At 41.9% G+C, this 24,018-nt stretch overlaps 1 protein-coding gene across 4 annotated transcripts in view; it reads right to left on the minus strand.

Annotated features, from left to right (window-relative positions):
• Positions 1-22,908, minus strand: part of LOC139374921 (uncharacterized protein C4orf54-like) — a 33,911-nt gene extending 11,003 nt beyond the window's left edge. For 2 of the 4 annotated variants that reach the window (XR_011627743.1, XM_071116157.1), the window contains exon 1: positions 17,935-22,908. Coding sequence is in view for 3 of the 4 variants with exons in the window: in XM_071116157.1 (XP_070972258.1) it covers positions 17,955-22,547 (4,593 nt within the window). In the remaining variant the exon portion in view is untranslated. Of the gene's footprint in view, positions 1-17,728; positions 17,745-17,934 lie in introns of those variants that run through there. The other 2 variants (XM_071116156.1, XM_071116158.1) reach the window with 2 other exon arrangements.
• Between the last annotated feature and the right edge of the window lie 1,110 nt (positions 22,909-24,018).

A 24,018-nucleotide genomic window follows, 5' to 3' on the forward strand; every position in this document is an offset into this window, starting at 1 on the left:
AAATCTCCCTTCACATGTATGATACATTTAGTATTGAGGAACCCCAATTTGAGTATATTTCCCCCACGAAAATGTAATTAAGTTAAATGTAGATGTAAGTGATAAAATTGTCTGAAATACATTTTCAACATTTAAGCTGTATTTTGTCACAATAACCAGGTTTCCATCCAACCTTTTTATACACGTAAAGTACATGCCAGATAAAAAAAATATATGACAGGCCTGATGGAAACAGCAAATTTGTCATAAACTTTCCAAATGTCGACAAAACAAAATACGCTAGACAAGGTGGGATCTTTTTGTGTCTGTAAAATGAATTATGAAAACGCTCTTATGTGCAAATATTGATATAATAACCATCATATCGAAGTAAACTTGGAGTCACACGATGACATGTTGTGTGGTCCTCCGACTACGACTCGGGGAATGTTTATTAGGCTACAGATGAAATAAATGATGATGAACTTCACAGGGTGGTGAAAGTGCAAGGTGATGATCTTGATGCTCCTTTCCAATAAATATCGAGGATCTTATTCGACCAGTTCTCTGCTGCCAATGACTGGAACGAATTGCAAAAATCACTGATACTGGAGACTTATATCTCCCTCTCTACCTTTAAGCATCTGCTGTCAAAGCAGCTTACCGATCTCTGTACCTGTACACAGCCAATCTGTAAATAGCACACCCAACTACCTCTTCCCCATATTGTTATTTATCTTCTTGCTCTTTTGTATCTCTACTTGCACATCATCATCTGCACATCTATCACTCCAGTGTTAATGCTAAATTGTAATTATTTCGCCTCTATGGCCTATTTATTGCCTTACCTCCCTAATCTTCTACATTTGCACACACTGTACATACATTTTTCTATTGTGTTATTGACTGTACGTTTGTTTATGTGTAACTCTGTGTTGTTGTTTTTGTCACAATGCTTTCCTTATTCTTGGCCAGGTCGGAGTTGTAAATGAGAACTTGTTCTCAACTGGCCTACCTGGTTAAATAAAGGTGAAATAAAATAAAATGTAAAAAAAATCTGGTGACATGATGATTGATGCTTAGCTGCTGTTTGACAAATGAAAATAATCTCACTCTTTTCATTACAGACAGAATCTCAAAACGCTTGTTAAGCAAAATAAACGAGCAATTTAAAAAGAAATATACAACAGTAGCTAGATCAAGTCTGTTTGAGTGCTTCTTGAAGCCTTCAGAAGATGGACAGCCGCAGTCATGAGAGGATCTGATGATCTGGAAGGATCCGATGATCTGATAGTCAGCGGAGGTGGGGACCGGAGTTGGTGGCAGGGCGTCTCAGCCTTTTTGCAGCTCTTCTTTACTGGGACTCTGTGATGAGCTCCTCACAGAGTACAGCCCACTCCTTACTTCAGAAGTACCCCCAAAGCAATGAAAAAGCTGTCCCCCTGTCAACTCTGCATGCATAGCCTCCTCTTGGGTCACCATTGTTGAAAAACAACCCAAAGGTGTTGTAATGGAACATACACCTGCGAGCTAGCATTAGCTAGCTTATTGGCCTTGCTGATTTTCATCAAGATACAGGCAGGATTCCAATTCATGATATCAAGACTTGATCTGCATGCTTTTAGCTGTTGAAAAATGAAGTTTGTAAAAAGTATTTACATAAAAACAATTAAATATGTACAAAATTTACATGAGCTCTTTGCCTAGGCTGCCACTAGGTGCCATGGCAATTATAGAACTCTGATGTTATACAGTTCATTTGGGCAAGGCATGTGGCTGGATTCTGTAAATAACATTTCGACAAACATTGGAGTGAACTGTGACTTTCATTAGTGGATTGTATGTGGACATACAGTGTGTTCCAAAATGATTGACACAATTGATAAAGATTACTTTATAAAATAAATAATTCAAACGAAATGTTATTTGTGCCAAATACAACTGGTGTAGACTTTACCGTTAAATTGCAAGATGGCAATTTCAAGATTTCAATTTCAAGATCGCAAGATCGAATCCCCGAGCTGAAAAGGTACAAATCTGTCATTCTGCCCCTGAACAAGGCAGTTAACTCACTGTTCCTAGGACGTTATTGAAAATAAGAATTTGTTCTTAACTGACATGCCTAGTTAAAGGTTAAAAAAAAGAAGAAGCTTTCTTACGAGCCCTTCTCAATGACGCACAGTTGAAAAATAATTATTCAAATAGTATTTTAATTCAAACATGAGGAATAACAGTAAAATACTTAAGAATGGAGCTAAAAACAGGGAGTACCAGTACCAGATCAATGTGCAGAGGAACGAGGTATTTGAGGTAGATACGTACATGAAGGCAGGGTAAAGCGACTCAGGATAGATAATAATAAGAGTAAAATAAAGAACAGAGTAGCAGCAGCAAATGATGACTTCAAAAGTGTGTGTGTAATGTGTATGTATGTGTGTTTGTGTTGTGTTATGTGTGTGTGCGTAGTCTATTTAAATGTGTGTTGGCTTTAAGTGGGAGTGTCAAATTAGTGAGTGTGCGTAGGGTCAGTGCAAGATATTTTATTTTATTTCACCTTTATTTAACCAGGTAGGCTAGTTGAGAACAAGTTCTCATTTGCAACTGCGACCTGGCCAAGATAAAGCGTAGCAATTCGACACATACAACAACACAGAGTTACACATGGAATAAACAAAATATACAGTCAATAATACAGTAGAACAAAAGAAAACAAAAAGTCTATTTACAGTGAGTGCAAATGAGGTAATAAATAGGCCATGGTGGCGAAGTAATTACAATATAACAATTAAACACTGGAATGGTAGATCAGCAGAAGATGAATGTGCAGGTAGAGATACTGGGGTGCAAAGGAGCAAAATAAATAAATAAATACCAGTATGGGGATGAGGTAGGTAGATAGATGGGCTGTTTACAGATAGGCTAAGTACAGGTGCAGTGATCTGTAAAATGCTCTGACAGCTGGTGCTTAAAGCTAGTGAGGGAGATGTGAGTCTCCAGCTTCAGAGATTTGTGCAATTCGTTCCAGTCATGGGCAGCAGAGAACTGGAAGGAAAGACGACCAAAGGAGGAATTGGCTTTGGGGGTGACCAGTGAGATATACCTGCTGGAGCGCGTGCTACGAGTGGGTGCTGCTATGGTGACCAGTGAGCTGAGATAAGGCGGGGCTTTACCTAGCAGAGACTTGTAGATAACCTATAGCCAGTGGGTTTGGCGACGAGTATGAAGCGAGGGCCAACCAACGAGAGCGTACAGGTCGCAATGGTGGGAAGTGTATGGTGACAAAACGGACGGCACTGTGATATTTTATAGATGGTATCACTGAAGTCGAGGATCGGTAGGATGGTCAGTTTTACGAGGGTATGTTTGGCAGCATGAGTGAAGGATGCTTTGTTGCGATATAGGAAGCCAATTCTAGATTTAATTTTGGATTGGAGATGCTTAATGTGAGTCTGGAAGGAGAGTTTACAGTCTAACCAGACACCCAGGTATTTGTAGTTGTCCAAGTATTTTAAGTCAGAGCCGTCCAGAGTAGTGATCCTGGACGGGCGAGCAGGTGCGGGCAGCGATCGATTGAAAAGCATGCATTTAGTTTTACTTGCGTTTAAGAGCAGTTGGAGGCCACGGAAGGAGAGTTGTATGGCATTGAAGCTCGTCTGGAGGTTAGTTAACACAGTGTCCAAGGAGGGGCCAGAAGTATACAGAATGGTGTCGTCTGCGTAGAGGTGGATCAGAGAATCACCAGCAGCAAGTGCAACATCATTGATGTATACAGAAAAGAGAGTCGGCCCGAGAATTGAACCCTATGGCACACCCATAGAGACTGTCAGAGGTCCAGACAACGGGCCTCTCCGATTTGACACACTGAACTCTATCAGAGAAGTAGTTGGTAAACCAGGCGAGGCAATCATTTGAGAAGTCAAGGCTGTCGAGTCTGCCAATGAGAATGTTGTGATTGACAGAGTCGAAAGCCTTGGCCAGGTTGATGAATACAGCTGCACAGTAATGTCTCTTATCGATGGCGGTTATGATGTCGTTTAGAACCTTGAGCGTGGCTGAGGTGCACCCATGACCAGCTCTGAAACCAGATTGCATAGCGGAGAAGGTATGGTGGGATTCAAAATGGTCAGTAATATGTTTGTTAACTTGGCTTTCGAAGACCTTAGAAAGACAGGGTAGGATAGATATAGGTCTGTAGCAGTTTGGGTCTAGAGTGTCACCCCCTTTGAAGAGGGGGATGACCGCGGCAGCTTTCCAATCTTTGGGAATCTCAGACGATACGAAAGAGAGGTTGAACAGGCTAGTAATAGGGGTTGCAACAATTTCGGCAGATAATTTTGGAAAGAGAGAGTCCAGATTGTCTAGCCCGGCTGATTTGTAGGGGTCCAGATTTGCAGCTCTTTCAGAACATTGGCTATCTGGATTTGGGTAAAGGAGAAATGGTGGGGGCTTTGGCGGGTTGCTGTGGAGGGTGCCGGGCAGTTGACCGGGGTAGGGGTAGCGATGTGGAACGCATGGCCAGTCGTAGAGAAATTCTTGTTGAAATTCTCAATTATAGCGGATTTATCGGTGGTGACAATGTTTCCTAGCCTCAGAGCAGTGGGCAGCTGGAAGGAGGTGCTCTTATTCTCCATGGACTTTACAGTGTCCCAGAACTTTTTTGAGTTAGTACTACAGGATGCAAATTTCTGTTTGAAAAAGCTTGCCTTAGCTTTTCTAACTGCCTGTGTATATTTGTTGCCAACTTCCCTGAAAAGTTGCATATCACGGGGGCTATTCGATGCTAATGCAGAACGCCACAGGATGTTTTTGTGCTGGTCAAGGGCAGACAGGTCTGGCGGGAACCAAGGACTATATCTATTCCTAGTTCTACATTTTTTGGAGAGGGGCATGCTTATTTAAGATGGTGAGGAAGGCACTTTTAAAGAATAGTCAGGCATCATCTACTGACGGGATGAGGTCAATGTCATTCCAGGATACCCCGGCCAGGTCGATTAGAAAGGCTTGCTCGCAGAAGTGTTTCAGGGAGCGTTTGACAGTGATGAGGGGTGGTCGTTTGGTCGCAGACTCATTACGGATGCAGGCAATGAGGCAGTGATCGCTGAGATCTTGACTGAAAACAGCAGAGGTGTATTTGGAGGGCAAATTAGTTAGGATGACATCTACAGTGCCTTGCGAAAGTATTCGGCCCCCTTGAACTTTGCGACCTTTTGCCACATTTCAGGCTTCAAACATAAAGATATAAAACTGTATTTTTTTGTGAAGAATCAACAACAAGTGGGACACAATCATGAAGTGGAACAACATTTATTGGATATTTCAAACTTTTTTAACAAATCAAAAACTGAAAAATTGGGCGTGCAAAATTATTCAGCCCCTTTACTTTCAGTGCAGCAAACTCTCTCCAGAAGTTCAGTGAGGATCTCTGAATGATCCAATGTTGACCTAAATGACTAATGATGATAAATACAATCCACCTGTGTGTAATCAAGTCTCCGTATAAATGCACCTGCACTGTGATAGTCTCAGAGGTCCGTTAAAAGCGCAGAGAGCATCATGAAGAACAAGGAACACACCAGGCAGGTCCGAGATACTGTTGTGAAGAAGTTTAAAGCCGGATTTGGATACAAAAAGATTTCCCAAGCTTTAAACATCCCAAGGAGCACTGTGCAAGCGATAATATTGAAATGGAAGGAGTATCAGACCACTGCAAATCTACCAAGACCTGGCCGTCCCTCTAAACTTTCAGCTCATACAAGGAGAAGACTGATCAGAGATGCAGCCAAGAGGCCCATGATCACTCTGGATGAACTGCAGAGATCTACAGCTGAGGTGGGAGACTCTGTCCATAGGACAACAATCAGTCGTATATTGCACAAATCTGGCCTTTATGGAAGAGTGGCAAGAAGAAAGACATTTCTTAAAGATATCCATAAAAAGTGTTGTTTAAAGTTTGCCACAAGCCACCTGGGAGACACACCAAACATGTGGAAGAAGGTGCTCTGGTCAGATGAAACCAAAATTGAACTTTTCGGCAACAATGCAAAACGTTATGTTTGGCGTAAAAGCAACCCAGCTCATCACCCTGAACACACCATCCCCACTGTCAAACATGGTGGTGGCAGCATCATGGTTTGGGCCTGCTTTTCTTCAGCAGGGACAGGGAAGATGGTTAAAATTGATGGGAAGATGGATGGAGCCAAATACAGGACCATTCTGGAAGAAAACCTGATGGAGTCTGCAAAAGACCTGAGACTGGAACGGAGATTTGTCTTCCAACAAGACAATGATCCAAAACATAAAGCAAAATCTACAATGGAACGGTTCAAAAATAAACATATCCAGGTGTTAGAATGGCCAAGACAAAGTCCAGACCTAAATCCAATCGAGAATCTGTGGAAAGAACTGAAAACTGCTGTTCACAAATGCTCTCCATCCAACCTCACTGAGCTCGAGCTGTTTTGCAAGGAGGAATGGGAAAAAATGTCAGTCTCTCGATGTGCAAAACTGATAGAGACATACCCCAAGCGACTTACAGCTGTAATCGCAGCAAAAGGTGGCGCTACAAAGTATTAACTTAAGGGGGCTGAATAATTTTGCACGCCCAATTTTTCAGTTTTTGATTTGTTAAATAAGTTTGAAATATCCAATAAATGTCGTTCCACTTCATGATTGTGTCCCACTTGTTGTTGATTCTTCACAAAAAAATACAGTTTTATATCTTTATGTTTGAAGCCTGAAATGTGGCAAAAGGTCGCAAAGTTCAAGGGGGCCGAATACTTTCGCAAGGCACTGTATGAGGGTGCCCGTGTTTACTGATTTGGGGTTGTACCTGGTAGGTTCATTGATAATTTGTGTGAGATTGAGGGCATCAAGCTTAGTTTGTAGGATGGCTGGGGTGTTAAGCATGTCCCAGTTTAGGTCACCTAGTAGCACGAGCTCAGAAGATAGATGGGGGGGCAATCAGTTCACATATAGTATCGAGGGCACAGCTGGGGGCAGAGGGAGGTCTATAGCAAGCGGCAACAGTGAGAGACTTGTTTCTGGAAAGGTGAATTTTTAGAAGTACAAGCTCAAATTGTTTGGGTACAGACTTAGAAAGTAATACAGAACTCTGCAGGCTATCTTTGCAGTAAATTGCAACACCGCCCCCTTTGGCAGTTCTATCTTGGTGGAAAACGTTATAGTTAGCAATGGAGATTTTAGGTTTTTTGGTGGTTTTCCTAAGCCAGGATTCAGACACGGCTAAGACATCTGGGTTGGCAGAGTGTGCTAAAGCAGTGAGTAAAACAAACCTGGGGAGTAGGCTTCTAATGTTAACATGCATGAAACCAAGGCTTTTACGTTTACAGAAGTCAACAAATGAGAGCACCTGGGGGGTGGGAGTGGAGCTAGACACTGCAGGACCTGGATTAACCTCCACATCACCAGAGGAACAGAGGAGAAGTAGGATAAGGGTACGGCTAAAGACTATACGAACTGGCCGTCTAGCACGTTCAGAACAGAGAGTAAAAGGAGCAGGTTTCTGGGCACGATAGCATAGATTCAAGGCATAGTGTACAGACAAAGGTAAGGTAGGATGTGAGTACATTGGAGGTAAACCTAGGCATTGAGTAATGAAGAGAGAGACATAGTCTCTAGAGATGTTTAAACCAGGTGATGTCATCGCATATGTAGGAGGTGGAACAACATGGTTGGTTAAGGCATATTGAGCAGGGCTAGAGGCTCTACAGTGAAATAAGACAGTAATCACTAACCAGGACAGTAATGGACAAGGCATATTGATATTAGAGAGAGGCATGCGTAGCCAAGTGAACATATGGATCCAGTGAGTGGTTGGGCTGGCTGGGGACACGGCGATTCAGACAGTTAGCAGGCTAACAAGCTAACAGTTAGTAAGCCGGAGCTAAACAAGCTAGCAGCTAGTAGACCAGGGCAAGCTAGCAGTTAGAAGGCCGGGTTAGCAAGCAAGCAGTTAGCATGGGCTAGCAGTTAGTAGACCAGGGCAAGCTAGCAGTTAACAGACCGGGTTAGCAAGCAGGCAGTTTGCAAGAGTTAGCAGTTAGCAGACCGGGCAGGCAAGCTAGCAGTTAGCAGACCGGGCAGGCAAGCTAGCAGTTAGCAGACCAGGTTAGCAAGCAAGCAGTTAGCAAGGACTAGCACTTAGCTAGTCAGTGGAGATAGAGTCAGTGGAGATAGTTTGGGTACCATTCATTGACTATTCATTGACTATTTAGCAATCTTGCTATTCATATACTTATTATTAAATAAATACTATTCAGATACTGAGCTATAAAGTATGCTTAAAATATTTGGGAAATTATATTATTTTATACGAATACAATTGCTCAGAGAAAGAGATTGATTAACAAGTAAATTTTCTCAAAAAGGTAGGGGTCAAAATGATTGACACCCCTGTTTTCAATACCTTTTCAGGATAACCGCACTGAAAATGTGTTTTAGCCAGAACTACAGACGGCTATATCGGTCCACTAATACAGGATTAGTGTGAGAATTTTTTTTTTTGTATTAAAAAATATATAACATTAAAAAAAAAGATTAGGGGGTGCTGCAGTACCCTCAGCACCCCTACTGTACTTCCTGTGGCTTAGGGTTATTGTATTGCTGGAAGATCCACTTGCGGCCAAGTTTCAGCCTCCTGGCAGAGGCAACCAGGTTTTTGGCTAAAATGTCCTGGTACTGGGTAAAGTGCATGATGCCATTGACCTTAACAAGTGCCCCAGAACTAGTAGAAGCAAAATAGCCCCATAACATCAAAGAACCACCACCATATTTTACAGTAGGAATGGGTTATTTGGTGCCAAACCCATCACTGGGATGCATGGCCAAAGATATTTATTTCCATGTAATCAAACAAATGTAAACACCTGGGGCCTCATTTATCAAAGGTGTGTGCTCACAAAAAATACTCTAAATCAAATTAAATCAAATCAAATTGCATCAAATTGTATTAGTCACATGCGCTGAATACAACAGAACTTACAGTGAAATTCTTACTTACAAGCCCATAACCAACAATGCAGTTTAAAAAATACGAATAAGAATAAGAAATAAAGGAACAAGAAATTAAAGAGCAGCAGTAAAAGTATACAAGGGGTACTGGTACAGAGTCAATGTGTGGGGGCACCGGTTAGTCGAGGTAATTGAGGTAATATATACATGTAGGTAGAGTTATTAAAGTGACTATGCATAGATGATAACAACAGAGAGTAGCAGCGGCGTAAAAGAGGGGGTGGGGCAATGCAAATAGTCTGGGTAGCCATTTGATTAGATGTTCAGGAGTCTTGGGGGTAGAAGCTGTTTAGAAGCCTCTTGGACCTAGACTTGGCACTCCGATACCGCTTGCCGTGCGGTAGCAGAGAGAACAGTCTATGACTAGGGTGGCTGGAGTCTGACAATTTTTAGGGCCTTCCTCTGACACCGCCTGGTATAGAAGTCCTGGATGGCAGGAAGCTTGGACCCTGTGATGTACTGGACCGCACACATTACCCTCTGTAGTGCCTTGCGGTCGGAGGTTGAGCAGTTGCCATGCAACCAGTGGTCCAGCTGTAGAACCTTTGAGGATCTGAGGACTCATGCCAAATCTTTTCAGTCTCCTGAGGGGGAATAGGTTTTGTTGTGCCCTCTTCACGACTGTCTTGGTGTACTTGGACCTTGCGTGCGCCTAGTATTCCCGCAAAATTTAATATGGCTCTGATTTATCAATGAAAACATGGGTATATGTTGCGTGCGACAGTTTGATACATCCCAATAGAAAAAGGCTCAGTGTCATTAACCTCACAAGGTGAGGTATTGAAAGGTATTGAAAACAGCGGTGTCAATCATTTTTACCCCTACCTTTTTGAGATAAAAAGTATTACGTGTTAAACAAAATCTTGTTCTCTGAGAAATTGTATTAGTATAAAATAATATGTACATTTTTTTGGAGTATACCATAATTTAATTATGTATTTTATACAGTCAATTTTGCTCATATTTATCAAGGGTGTCAATAATTTCGGGCCAACACTGGACATACAATGTGCTATCCTGTGTGATTATTTATCAGTTCAGTTTCTGTTGAAACAGTTGAAACTATATGTAACTTAATTGAGTTCCACAATACATTTTTTAATACTTGATTGGATATGAAGAGCGAAAATGATAATATGATATTATTGACTTGCATTGGATTTGGGCCACAAATGCAAAAAAAAATAGTATTTAAAACAGTGATCAGGTAAACAAAACCAAAGCATGGTGGTCCATAGACTGCTTACATGGTAAGGAAACCAATATGTAATTTTGTAATTTGGGTGAACTATCCCTTTAGGAATCTCTGTTATCACTCATTACCTACCATCAACGAGACAGTAGTAAGGCACTGTATCTAACGGTACAGACATTGGCCTTTATTCACAATGTGTCTCAGAGTAGGAGTGCTGATCTAGGATCAGGTCCTTCCAGTCAATGTAATTTTTAAACATTTTGATCTAAATTAGAAACTGATTGTACATCAGCACTCCTACTCTGAGATGCTTTCTGAATATGTTACTTCGAAAGTATAGGGCAAACTGAAAACATCACACAGAAATAAAATTTTTCTTTCTTTAGAATTCACTAAAACAAGCAACATCAAGTAGGCCTTCCAATTGTGTATAATTATTTAAAGTACCAGAAAGTATTGTTACTACATAATCTTCTAGTAAACACTAGGTAACTACTGGAAATACTACCATAAAGTACAGTCTGTGACTGATTACTTAGAAGCACTGATAAACTATAATACCAGATAACTCATTTGGGGCCTGATTCAGACTTACTGTAGGAAATGTACACCTTCCCTACGCACACCATTCCTACGTACTTCTTAGTAGTTGGTATTCAGACTTACCCTATGTAGGTGAGTAACAGGCTTTGCATGCGTGGTTCCCCTGCGCTTGCTGAATAAATGTAATTCAACTGCTGAAAACCCTCCCGCTTGCTGGTCAACAGATTTTCTCGTGGAGTATTCATTCAGTATTATTATTATACCTTTATTTCAACAAGGAACACAGACTGAGACCAAGGTCTCTTTTACAGCTGGGCCCTGTGTATACATGTTTACAAATTTTTTACACACTAAACAACACAAACAAAACGATCACAGATAACACAAAAGGTATTACCCTAACAGCACAAGAACTTGCATTACACGAAACCGTTACAAGCAATACCACAATAACAATCCTCCAATAAATATTTAAAATGGGCAAGGGGGACAAGAGTCTCAAGTTTAAGTTTAGTCTGCAAGCTATTCCATAGGCAAGGAGCTTAACAGGAAAAGGCAGCCATACCCAACTCTGTGGAAATCGCATGGGCCTCAAGTGTAATCCATGCTTGAGACCTGGTTTTATGAATTCTAATTCTAATATTGATGAGTGATGATAAATAAGAAGGTAGTTTATTCAGAAGTGCTTTATAGACAAACACAAGAGCATGTTGTTCTCGTCTCACGGACAGGAAAGTCCAACCCACATTTTGATATAAAACACAGTGGTGAGTTCTGTAGCTAGCACCCGTAATAAACCTAAGTGCGCAATGATAAGTAGCATCCAGCGATTTAAGTGTTGATGCCGTAGCATGCATGTAAATAATATCCCCATAATCTATAACAGACATAAAAGTAGCTTGCACAATTTGTCTTCTATTTGTAGAGGACAAACATGTCCTGTTTCTATAGAGGAATTCTAGTTTGATTTTCAGCCGTTTACAAAGTTCATCAACAAGCATTTTAAAAGACAGTTTATCATCCAAACATGTCCCTAAGTATTTATATGCAGAGACCTGATTAATTCGAGAACCATCTAAACTCGTAAGTGCAAGTGTATTTTCAACCAACGTTTTGAACCTATAGGGTTTTCAGTACATTTATCTAAAGCCACCCCTTTAAATTTGGTGTGCCTTTAATTAGAATTTTCTCTGCGGACGATACTACAATATATGGAGAAAACGGTTCAGAATATTAGGGATCCCAAGTGGCGCAGCAGTCTAAGGCACTACGCAAGGATCATATCACCGCCACCCTAGACCCACTTCAGTTTGCATACCGCCCCAACAGGTCCACAGATGACGCAATCGCCATCACACTGCACACTGCCCTATCCCATCTGGACAAAAACTAATACCTATGTAATGCTGTTCATTTACTACAGCTCAGCATTCAACATCATAGTACCATCCAAGCTCATCATCAAGCTGGAGGCCCAGGGTCTCAACCCTGCCCTGTGCAACTGGGTCCTGGACTTTCTGACGGGCCGCCCCCAGGTGATGAAGGTAGAAAATAACAATTCCACTTCGCTGACCCTCAACATTGGGTCCCCACAAGAGTGTGTGCTCAGCCCTCTCCTGTACTCCCTGTTCACCCACGACTGCGTGGACATGCACACCTCCAACTCAATCATCAAGTTTGCAGACGACACAACAGTAGTGGGCTTGATCACCAACAACAACGAGACAGCCTACAGGGAGGAGGTGAGGGCATTCGGAGTGGGGTGTCAGGAAAACAACCTCTCACTCAACGTCAACAAAACAAAGGAGATGATCGTGGACTTCAGGAAACAGCAGAGGGAGCACTCCCCTATTCACATCGAAGGGACAGTAGTGGAGAAGGTGGAAAGTTTTAAGTTCCTGGACATACACATCACAGATGTACTGAAATGGTCCACCCACACAGACAGTGTGGTGAAGAAGGCGCAACAGCGCCTCTTCAACCTCAGGAGCCTGAAGAAATTTGGCTTGTCACCCAAAACCCTGACAAACTTTTACAGTTGCACAATCGAGAGCATCCTGTCAGGCTGTATCACAGCCTGGTACGGCAACTGCTCCGCCCACAACCGTAAGGCTCTCCAGAGGGTAGTGAAGTCTGCACAACGCATCACCGGGGGCAAACTACCTGCCCTCCAGGACACATACAGCATCCGATGTCACAGGAAGGCCAAAAAGATCATCAAAGCCAAAACCTCCTGAGCCACTGCCTGTTCACACCGCTATCATCCAGAAGGCGAGGTCAGTACAAGTCCATCGAAGCTGGGACAGAGAGACTGAAAAACAGCTTCTATTTCAAGGCCATCAGACTGCTAAACAGTCATCACTAACTCAGAGAGGCTGCTGCCTACATTGAGACCCAATCACTGGACACTTTAAATAATGTAACTTTAATATGTTTTACATATCTTACATTACCCATCTCGCTCATCCATATATTTATATGTACATATTCTCATTAACCTCTTTAGATATGTGTGTATTAGGTAGTTCTTGGGGAATTGTTAGATTACTTGTTAGATATTACTGCAATGTAGGAACTAGAAGCACAAGCATTTCGCTACACTCGCATTAATAACATCTGCTAACCATGTGTATGTGACCAATCAAATTTGATTTGTATCACAACTGTCCGTGAATGGGAGTCCCATAGGGTGACGCAGCGTCGTCCGGGTTTGGCCGGGGTAGGCCGTCATTGTAAATAAGAATTTGTTCTTAACTGACTTGCCTAGTTAAATAAAGGTTAAATAAATAATAAATGAAATCAATGAAAGAAAGCCATGTAGGCCTAAATACATGCATATTCGTCTATTTTTCTGCACCAATTGGTAGATTTAAAAATACTCTGATATTGTATATTATTTATTTAGCGTTAGGAAAATATTCATGAATAATAATAAAAAACAGGTTTGGAAAGCCTTTATGCACTAATAATACCCTAATAATACCCACTAATCATGGAACTGTGATGACAACGGTCCAGTCGTCATGAACTGTGCGCAGGCTGGCTACAAGTTTAAACTGCTACATATGTGAGCTACAAGTCCTAAATAACTGCACAACTTGTAATACGTTAGACTAACATGAGCCACTATTGCCGGTGATCCTCAGGAACAACCACACAAATGTGACAGAGGAAAGAAAAGTAAACTAAGTATGTAATGGAATGATGCTAAATGTAAGGAAATGAGCACTCAAGTGACAGTTATAAATATACAGTATGTGGGTATAACTGATGGTGGCTACCGAAAATGGCTAATTGTTTAGCCTGATACCGTTTTTTTTAAATACAGTAAAAAGCCCAGGGATATAATTAAAACATACTAGAAATCATAAATCAACTCGGTAGGTTTGCCCCTTTAATATAATGTGCGCGTGGCTACAGAAGCCTATAGTTTAGGTCTCCAAATGTCATCCTTGCCAGTAATAAACCCAGCATTTCATAAACTTCACTGTGGAAAAGTTGAAATGTTGATATGCTTCAGTTAGCTACCATATGGCTGGCTACACATTTGTCTCCAGCGATCCTAAGGTAAAATATATCCAAAACAATTGACATTTCCTCACCTGTCTGTGTCTTATTTCAATAAACAAACTCGATAACTTGAAAGGCCTGATTGGAGACAGCAACGTAAAATAAAAATACAATTCAGGGGATTTATATCATAAGAAAAGTGTAAAAAAGGTTAATAAGATCGTCATTCATCACAAGGGAACAGGATGCTCCTTGTGCCAAGTCAATCTGGTCTCATCATTCATTATACTAATTCCTAATCTAACATTCCTCATTCATTTTACATTTCCAAGTAGATGGGAGGGGGTGAGGGGGGACGTGGCACTTTTAATACTAATGCAATAATGGAGCATTAATTCAATTCTTTATGAAAGGCTTTATGAAAATTGTCGCAAACCCACTTACCAATTTTTTAAATTACAATTTAAATGTAAAAAAATACCCCCCCCCCCCCCCTGCAATTTGTATATGTTACGAATTCCAATTCGTATAATATGTTACAAATGTGTAAGTGCTTAATATTTCGTTCAATCTCTTTAATCCACTTGTTGGTAATTGTAAATTGGCTCATATTAAAAGTTATGAATTTTCTTCATTTCACAACACAAATCTCAAACCAAATCTTAACCATTATTTCTCAAGTGGTGGATAAAAAAAAAATACAAATCTCATAGGGCCTGATTCCGACCCGAGTTAAGTGCGCATAAATGTACCGTAATTCCGTTTTTATGCACTTTTCTCTCTATGCATATTCTGAACTTGAATTTAAGCATGAGTATAGAATGCTATTCCCCTGATATTCGTTCGGGGTGGAGATCTAAGAAATGGAGGTGTGGCGGAGCTGTGTCTACAGATACATCGTATTTTGACCTTGACTTAATTCTCTCATAATTACACCACCTTTACCCGCACAGAAACCACGAATAAGGTCGAGCGAATCTGATGGTTCCATGTGTAAATAGCATCTGCAAGATTTTTTTCCAATTGAAATAACAGCATTCTCCATGCACTGTAATTTACAACTTGATATAGCTTGGTAAATAAGTAATCCGTTTGATTAAGGGAATTGTAAATATAAATTACACTTGTTTTAGATCTATTTTAACTTATAATCGCTGGAGACAAATGTGACACCAGTCATAAGGCAGCAAACTGAATCATATAAACATATCAACTTTCTCACAGAAAGGTTTATGAAATGCTGGGCCATTATGCAGAATTGAAATTTTACAGCCTTTTAACTTTCAGGGATGGGCACCCTTGAATGTCTAAATTATAGGCTACCTTGACTGTCTCTGTTTCCTATTTCTATCATGTTAAATATTTAGCCACTGTCAGTATCAACCATCAGTTGGCCTAATAACCACACATATTCAACTGCCAATTTACTGTTAGTTCCCTTCAGTTGGTAAAGCCTACGTTATCATTCCATTTAATTACATTGTTTCGTTTATCTTCATTCGCCATGGCGGGGTGGTTGTTGCTGAGGATCATTAGTCACAGTTCATAATGTAAAAAAAAAAAGACATGTAGGCTAATTAAAATACTATGGTATGGAGCACAGACCAAGCCGTAACAGTTTGAACTCAACGCATTGCGCAATACTTGTGTCACGTGTGCTCCCTCTCCGGCCTCTAGGTCACCAGGCTGCTGCTCCTTATGGCGCACACCTGTCACCATCGTAACGCGCACCTCCGCGTCATCAGACTCACCTGGACTCCATCACTTCCCTGATTACATTCCCTATATATGTCACTCCCTTTGGTTCCTTCCCCAGGCGTTATTGTTTCTGTTTCATCTCTGTGTGCTGTGTGTTTCTTGTTTTGTATTATTTTCTGTTTATTTTATTAAAACACTCACTGAACTTGCTTCCCGACTCTCAGCGCACTCGTTACAACTTGGCCGTGCCATTGCACAGTTCCATGGTTAGTGCAGGCAATAGCCTACTATTGTACACTATTCTCCCTATTATAATTCTATGTACACTAATATTTCAACATTATCATGGGTTGAAAAACTGAATGTGGCAATTTTTAGAATTAAAGCTGCAATGTGTAACTTTTTGGGCAACCTGGCCAAATTCACATAAACAGGTGTGTTATTGATCTGTCATTCTCATTGAAAGCAAGTCTAAGAAGTGGTACATATGTTCTATGTGTGCTATTTCTTATGCTTACAGTTCATAAGTTTTGTTTTTGTGTCTTTCTCTTTCGGTTTAGTACACCCGTTTCAAAGAGCTGAAAATACAATATTTTTGGTTATGGAAAATATATTTTAAAGTGGTTTAAATGGTACAATGATTCTCTACACTATGTCACATAAACTTAAATTAGCCGAACTATTAGAATTTTAACAACCAGGTAATGCAACTTGGTCTCAGAGCATTTCATATGATATGTATGATATGTAATGTTTCATATGGTATGTATTAATTTGTGGATGTCCATCACCCATTCCATATGATATGTTGCAAATTACAATTTGTATTATATGTGACGAATTGCAAAACGTACAATATCTTACGACTTTGCACAACGAATGATAGGGTTAGCTAATGTTAGGGGTTAGGTGAAGGGTTAGATAAAAGGATTAAGATTAGGGTTAGGGGAAGTGTTAGCTAACATGCTAAGTAGTTGCAAGGTAGCTAAAAAGTAGTAAGTAGTTTAAAATTCTAAAGTTGTCCTTTGGGTTGCTAAACATTCGAGTTATACGCACACCCATCCACCCCGACCAACAACCCTACTTTAGTTTTTGCCTAAACTAACCATCTATTTTACGCAACCATACCAAACTTAAAATATCATACTGAATGGAGTGTCTCGGATTTACATACAGAATAATACGCAATGCTCTGAGAAATGCTCTGAGAAGTTGGGAAATGGCAGAGCATGTTTAATCAAACCATCGTTTTCTTTATTTCGTGAGTAAAGAATCTCCAAGCCTTTTATGATTCATAAATACTTTCCTAAATCTAAATCATCTAAAGATCAGAGTATTTTTTTAATCTACCAATTGGTGCTGAAACTGAGACTAAATACACATAGCCTATTTAGATGGTGTTCTTTCATTGATCCGTAATATTCTGAACCCGTAATCTCTAGATATTCTATTGAGTGTCGACAAAATTCGAACTACAAGGAACACCGTATTTAAAGGGACGGTTTAAGATAAATGACCTGAAAGCCCTACTGAATGAAAACTCCAAGAGAAAATCTGTTGGCCAGCAAGTCGGAGGGTTTTCAGCGGTTGAATTACATTTATTCAGCATGCGCAAGGGAAGCACACCTGCAAAGCACGTTACGATAAGGTACATCTGAATACCAACTACTGAGAAGTACGTAGGAAAGGCATGCGTAAGAAAGGCTTAATTTCCTAAATCGGAATCAGGGCCATACAGAGAGAATACTCACCTGCTGAATATGCTGTCAAAAAGTGGATTTTAAAGGGGCTGTAGATTGTAAACAAAGACACTATGTAAACATGTTAATGGCATGCTTGGTGGTATTCCAATACAGATTGGGGTCTTTGCATGTTGTCAATATTTATACAAGTAATTTAAGGTTGTATTCCAGCCACAGACTGTACAGCTTAGATATGGTACAAGCATGAGTGAGAAGGAAACACTCAAGGTGACTCACTGTGTATATTCCCTTGGTGGTTACCGATGCTCCACCACAAAGCTCATGGTCGTCCCATCGAAGGAGGGTGGTGCAATGATTCTCGGGCGTTGCTGGGACGTGATGCTGATGACCGGTGGTTTCCCTTCTGACAAGGCCGCACTCCCCCGGGTGGTGACGTGGTGGCCCAAGGTGACGGGCACTGATGCTGGCACTGACCCTCCAGTAGCACTGTAGTAGGGGCTCTCTGCCCCCGTCATGTTACCCTCCTGTCCCCCCCCACGCACCAGGGTGTATTTCCTGTGAGCAGTATTCCCGCTCTCGTCGTCCAATTGGGATGCCACGCAGGATGCGACCTGGGGTGTCATCACCGTCTGTGCAGGAAGCATGGGTGAGAGGAACCCCGGGTAGATCATGTAGTTGGGTGAGTACACCCCTCCCGTGTTCAGCGCCAGGGGGGACACCGACATGGGGGTCACTGGCTGCAGCTGTGGCATAGGCATAGGCATGGGCACATCCACATACTGGCCCGTCTCAGGGTCGAAGAGACGCCGGGTGACTGGCTCACTCGGAGTGTCCACCAGGTAGTACTGTCCGGTGGTGGGATCAAAGAGCATCTTCCTCTGGGTAGGCTGGAAGGGGTCTCCCATCGAAGGGGTTGTGGGCAAGGGGGCAATGGACGGGGAGAAGCAGAACACCTGCGGCTGGGGGGCTCCTTGCTTGAGCACTGGTAGAGAGTGGTGGTAGATGGTGGCGGTAGTGGGGATGGTGGGGGTATCCGGGGGCCGCGTCTCCATGACAACAGGGGACCGTTTGAGAGACTGGATAGAATTATGCTCGGATCTCTTGATGTCGGTGATGCCAGGTTGACTGGCAGCAGGGCTGCTTGGGAATATCTGCTCTTGAATGGGCAGTTTCACTTGACCGACACACCGGCCTTCTACAGGTATTGTTAAGTAGTTTTCAGAGTCTGGGTTGCCAGATTTGATAGGCTGTGGTGTTGTCTCTGTGGTGGAGCTGCTTTTAAACCTTCCCCTGTCCACCAGCGCTCGTTTTGGGGGGCATATTTTCAATGAGAGTGGAGCTTTCGGGGTCTTAGTGCTAATGCTTTTCACCATAGAGGTTGCATGTGATGGAGCAAAGCTGTTGCTACTGACAGCTGTCTTAATGCTGTTCCCCAAATGAAACACACTTTTGTTGCTAAACATTTTACTTTGTTGTGACTGGGTTTTAAATGTGTTCTTTGTGAATGGGACATGGATTATTCTTAGACAACCTTTCTCTTCTTGAATGTTGCATGTTTCTGGCAACCTGTCTGTGTTTGTCTCTGTAATAAGCCTCTCTCTGTCACCTGCTGAACCTAGCTCCTCCGGGCCACCATGCTCCTCTTTAGCAATGAGTGACAGAACATGACTGTCTGTAATAGGCCAGGGAGCCTGGCTCTTGCGCTTCCATTCATTTCTGTCAAAAACATAAAGCTGTTCCATTGTTTTAACGGCCGCCTTTAGTTTCTCTAACGCCACCTGTTTTGGTATTTTCGACTCCGGTTTGCGTTCACCTGCCTCGACCATTTTTTCCTGCTTCTGTTTAGCCTCGGACTGATCTGTGTTGGGGTGTTTAGCGAAGCCAATTGGAGGTCTGCCCGTCGCCCTGTGCAGCGACGTGGGTTCATTTTTGGCACAGTCTGGAGATGGTTTTGGGGATGACCTATCGTTCTCAATTTGTCTCTGCTTTGGAGCCTCGGTTACAAGCACACCTTGTTTAGTACTGCTATTTGTATTTACAGACTGACATTTTATTACAATTGAAGAGGGAGGCGATTTTTTACCGGGTAGTTTCTTAGAAGCTTTATTATCTTCGCGTAATGAGGCAGTTGCAGGGGCGACTGCGCCTTTACTCTCGCTGTTATCCACTGAGACTAAACGATATGAACTCTTGACCAATTTACGTACGTCTCTTACCTGATGAATTGGCGTCTGAAACTTGCACTTATTGTCTCTTATATCCCTAACCGTAAATTGTGGCACTCTGTCTGACGCTGGCAGCACCTGACATTTGGAGTCACCTGCTGACTTTATTGGATAACTTATATTAGGGGTTAACAAGTTGTCAATATTTAGCGGATTGCATTTGTTTTCTTTTACGCTCCTCAGGCGTATTTTTATCTCGGGTGCCTTTGACCCTTTCACGATTCCTGCATTATTGTCAGGTCTAAACTTTCTCTCTCGGTCCCCCTGTTGCTCTTTTTGCGCACCGAGTAAAGTACTGTCTGACACCTGTTCTTTCAATTCCGTATCTTTAGGGAGACGATGGGAACTTGGAACAAACAAGTGTGACAATTTAGTTAGCTTGCTACTTACAGACCTGGTGTCTAACTCCCTTTCCACCGTGTTATCTGTTGTGGAGTGTGTCCCATCTAAAACGGTACGAATTTCATGTTCATCTTGGGGCTCTGGCTCACCATCCCTCCATGATTTGAATGCGCTGTTTTGGCTATGGCTCAGGGATCCTCTTGTGGGCTCGCATGCATCCCTTTGAGAATCTAGTCTTGCCTCATTTATGGGCTGAAAGCTTGCTAATGTTCTTGTACGCTCTTCCTTGAGGTCACATGAATTAGGTCTACTGTGCACAGCCCCTTGTTCATCCGAAGAATTGGTTGTGTATCCCGAACCCGATTTTGTGGATTGACTATGCACGCCTCTCTCTGTATCCCTCTCCCTTATCCCATCATGATCCTTGCATTGAAAGCATGGGCGTATCTCCCCCCTCTCCATTTTACGCTCCTGTTCAAATTGCATTTTTTTGGAAATTACATTTTTTAAGAGACTTGATGCGAAACTTGCATTCTTATGTGTGCCTTCCATGCTATCACCCGCGTCACTGTGTTGGTAGCTCACTTCATATCCTGGCTTGGCTGGCAAGGTGCCGGTAACTTCATCCATGGAACGTGCTCCTGACACATTTTCTGAATATTTGGGAGACTTCCCGGGTTCAGGTGACCCCGCTTCAACATTACAGCGAAAATTAAATGTCTTTGTCAAAGTGATAACCTCACTGCCTGGTTCAAATGGGCCTGTAAGCTCTACGTTTTGGGTAGAGGAAGATGCATGTTGTGGACTAGATATTTTTGTATTCAAAGAAAACATCTTGGTTTGGGGTACTTTCTTATTGCTTATGGCAATACCATGTATACTCTTATAGTCTGCGTTCTTGCTCATTTCAAAAGTTGCAGTTGCACTCTTATGGGCGATTAGATTTTGCTCTCTGCCATTGCCATGTGACATATTACCATATTTAAGGTCAACGAAAGCTGACCACTTGTTTAAGCCAAGCCCATTTTCTGACATTGAAGACTCACTTGAAGTGCTCAAATTTATAGCATCGAAATAGGGACATGCTAAACTCCTAAATGATTTGGCGGTTAAATTACGCACTTCTTTATCAGCGTCGTCCAGTTCACTAATCGAACTTGACGCACCGCTGGAATATTCGTTAACATCTTTCCCTCTTAATTTAGTTGCAAAGTGTTGACGTCCCGGGGCTGGGATAAAATATTGGGATCTATCACACAAGGCTTCAGCTCTGGCGTCAGTGCTTGTAAAAAAGAAGTGACTCCTGTTTCCCATGTGCTTGGTATTATAACAAATGTTTTCATTCTCAATGATATTGTTAGAGTCGTTTATTGCTCTTGATGACGTCTTGATTGACAGGTGAATTTGCCCCGCCGAATTCCCACTACTGTTTTGTTTTTTACAAATGCTTTCATCTGAGCTGGGGCATTTGTCAGAGTCACAAAACTCACTCTCAGTGCTGACAACTGCACAACCAGAAACACGTTGGTGCACATTACATTGCGCCTTGCTGCTTTTTACTTTCGCCTGGCTCCTGCCATCCACTAGGCCTATCAAAGTTTCCTCCGTTGTTTCATCGCTTTCAAAAGAGGCATAATCCACAAATGAATAAACCAGATTATCGTCCTCAATATCCCAACAGTTTCCCCGTCCAAAATCATAATCGACATCATGGTCAAGCTCTGTCAGTTGGATTTCGTGCGTTGTAATGTAGTGCGATTCGTCTATCACCGTATCAGGCGCACAATGGTCTGACAATACCTCGCTCTCACCGTCGTCCGATTCGGTTTTACTGTTCAAATACATGTCTGTGTATTGTAACTCCTCACACTCGCCAGGGACATTATAATGACGAGGCACAATTTCGCTCTGGGGTTCTGTCGTATTGTCATTCCCCAAGTCCACATTGCTGTTAAATTCTGTCAAATAAGTGTCCATGGGGGGATCTTCCGAGACAGGCCTATCTGCCCACCTGTCCTTCGATGTTTCCTCATAGATTTGATCCACATTGTCATCAATCTCGCGAACCCCGGGGCTCCTCTCTCCGGACGTATCACTGTTGCATTTGAAAACTGCAAGCTGGTTACCGTCACCGGTGAAAGTCACTTTAACAGTTTTTGTGCACTCTGAATTCATATCAAGTAAATCATCCAAATCAACATAATTGGATTCGTCACTTTTTGCCTTAGTGTTGCACTGGTTTTTGTCTTCATTTCCAGGGAGCAGCTTTCTATAAGGTCCGGTGTCGTCTCGGTAAGTGAGAGTTTTCTCAACTGCTTCCATTTGTGCGGTTTCTTACTGCCAGAAATGCTCTTTGTAGTGATGTTATCCTGTCACAGGACGGAAAACTTTGCGCGAGGGAGAGACTGGAATGAGGGAGGGAGAGTGAGAGGGGGTCAGTCTAGTCGCCCTCGAAATCCCCGCACTCTGTTGTATATTCCGACGTCCGTAATCAGCACATGGAGTTGTTGCTCTTCACCGCTTCACTCGACGACAGTTGTCTGTTTAACGCTCGAGTGACATTTCGGATGACATGTCAGCTACATTGGCAAAGGCTGGGGTCAAACCTTCGTCACAGAGTGCGATTTTAGGTCTACATGCTAATCTACTTGATGCTACTCTCTTTGATAACGTAGCGGTGCACAATCAATTGCGCGGTTGAGAGAGAGAGAGCGAGTGAGTGAGTGAGTGAGTGGGAGAGAGAGAGAGAGAGACGAATGACTATGTGGATTTAACGACCCTCATGGAATGCGCGTGAACAGGATCTCTCTTGTGCCAAATTACAATAAATTACGCACAGCGATTTACTTACGCACAACGTGTTACTGTATTTTCTAGTAAATATTTGATGCGCCCATGCAGTCTATTAGATACTAAAACGTAAAAATCAAACTCTATAGTGTTGCCTTAAACACTTGCATATGTAACAAATAGGAAATAAAAGATAACGGAATGGAAGACGCCTATTTTTATCAGCCGTGCACGGGACTAAACCTCAGTGCCGCACAGCACAGGCACTCGATGACTGCATAGTACTCTTTTGGAAAAATATTAGGTCCTAATTTAACTCCTAATTAAAAAACTATTTTAGAAGTATGTTAAAGTGGTTCAACGCTAGCTGCCTCGTATTTTCAAGAGAATTGTCGCATCAGCTACTGTAGCTTCCGAAATGCAGTTAAGGACATGGAATGTGCGTCACCTTTCCTAGAACAACAGCTAATTTTCCTAGAAAACAGCGAAAACTTCTATCCAGATCTTTCTTTCTTTCGTTCTATACTTTCTAAATAAATACCTAATAAATAAATAAATACATTTCGGAAGGAAAGATTTTCTAAAGAAAGGGAAGATGTGCATTTGTTAATTCATGGGCAAGGTAGCTGATTTAAATCAGAAATGCATAGCATCAATGTCTCTAACAAATTAACATAATTGCTAGGCTACTAGAAGCCGAAACAGCTACATGCTGCTTGATAAATACCACTCCCGAATAGTCAATATCTTTCTGCTCTTATTTTCAGACATTATGATTGTTTGGAAAGGAGCATGAAATAGATCAGTTGGCCCCAAATCAAACCGGCCTTATGTGGTAGCTGCAAATACATTGGACTTAAAATATTTTTTGACAGCTGAATGTTATCAATGCTCCACCCACGATTTCCAACAGCTGCAAACTCTTAATAGAGAGAACCAGGAAGGTTGTCCGATAGGTTCTATCGTGGAACTCACTGCAAGGACTGAGACTCACCCAAATCCA

Source organism: Oncorhynchus clarkii, chromosome 19, assembly GCF_045791955.1.
Source record: "Oncorhynchus clarkii lewisi isolate Uvic-CL-2024 chromosome 19, UVic_Ocla_1.0, whole genome shotgun sequence".
Classification (NCBI taxonomy): Eukaryota; Metazoa; Chordata; class Actinopteri; order Salmoniformes; family Salmonidae; genus Oncorhynchus; species Oncorhynchus clarkii.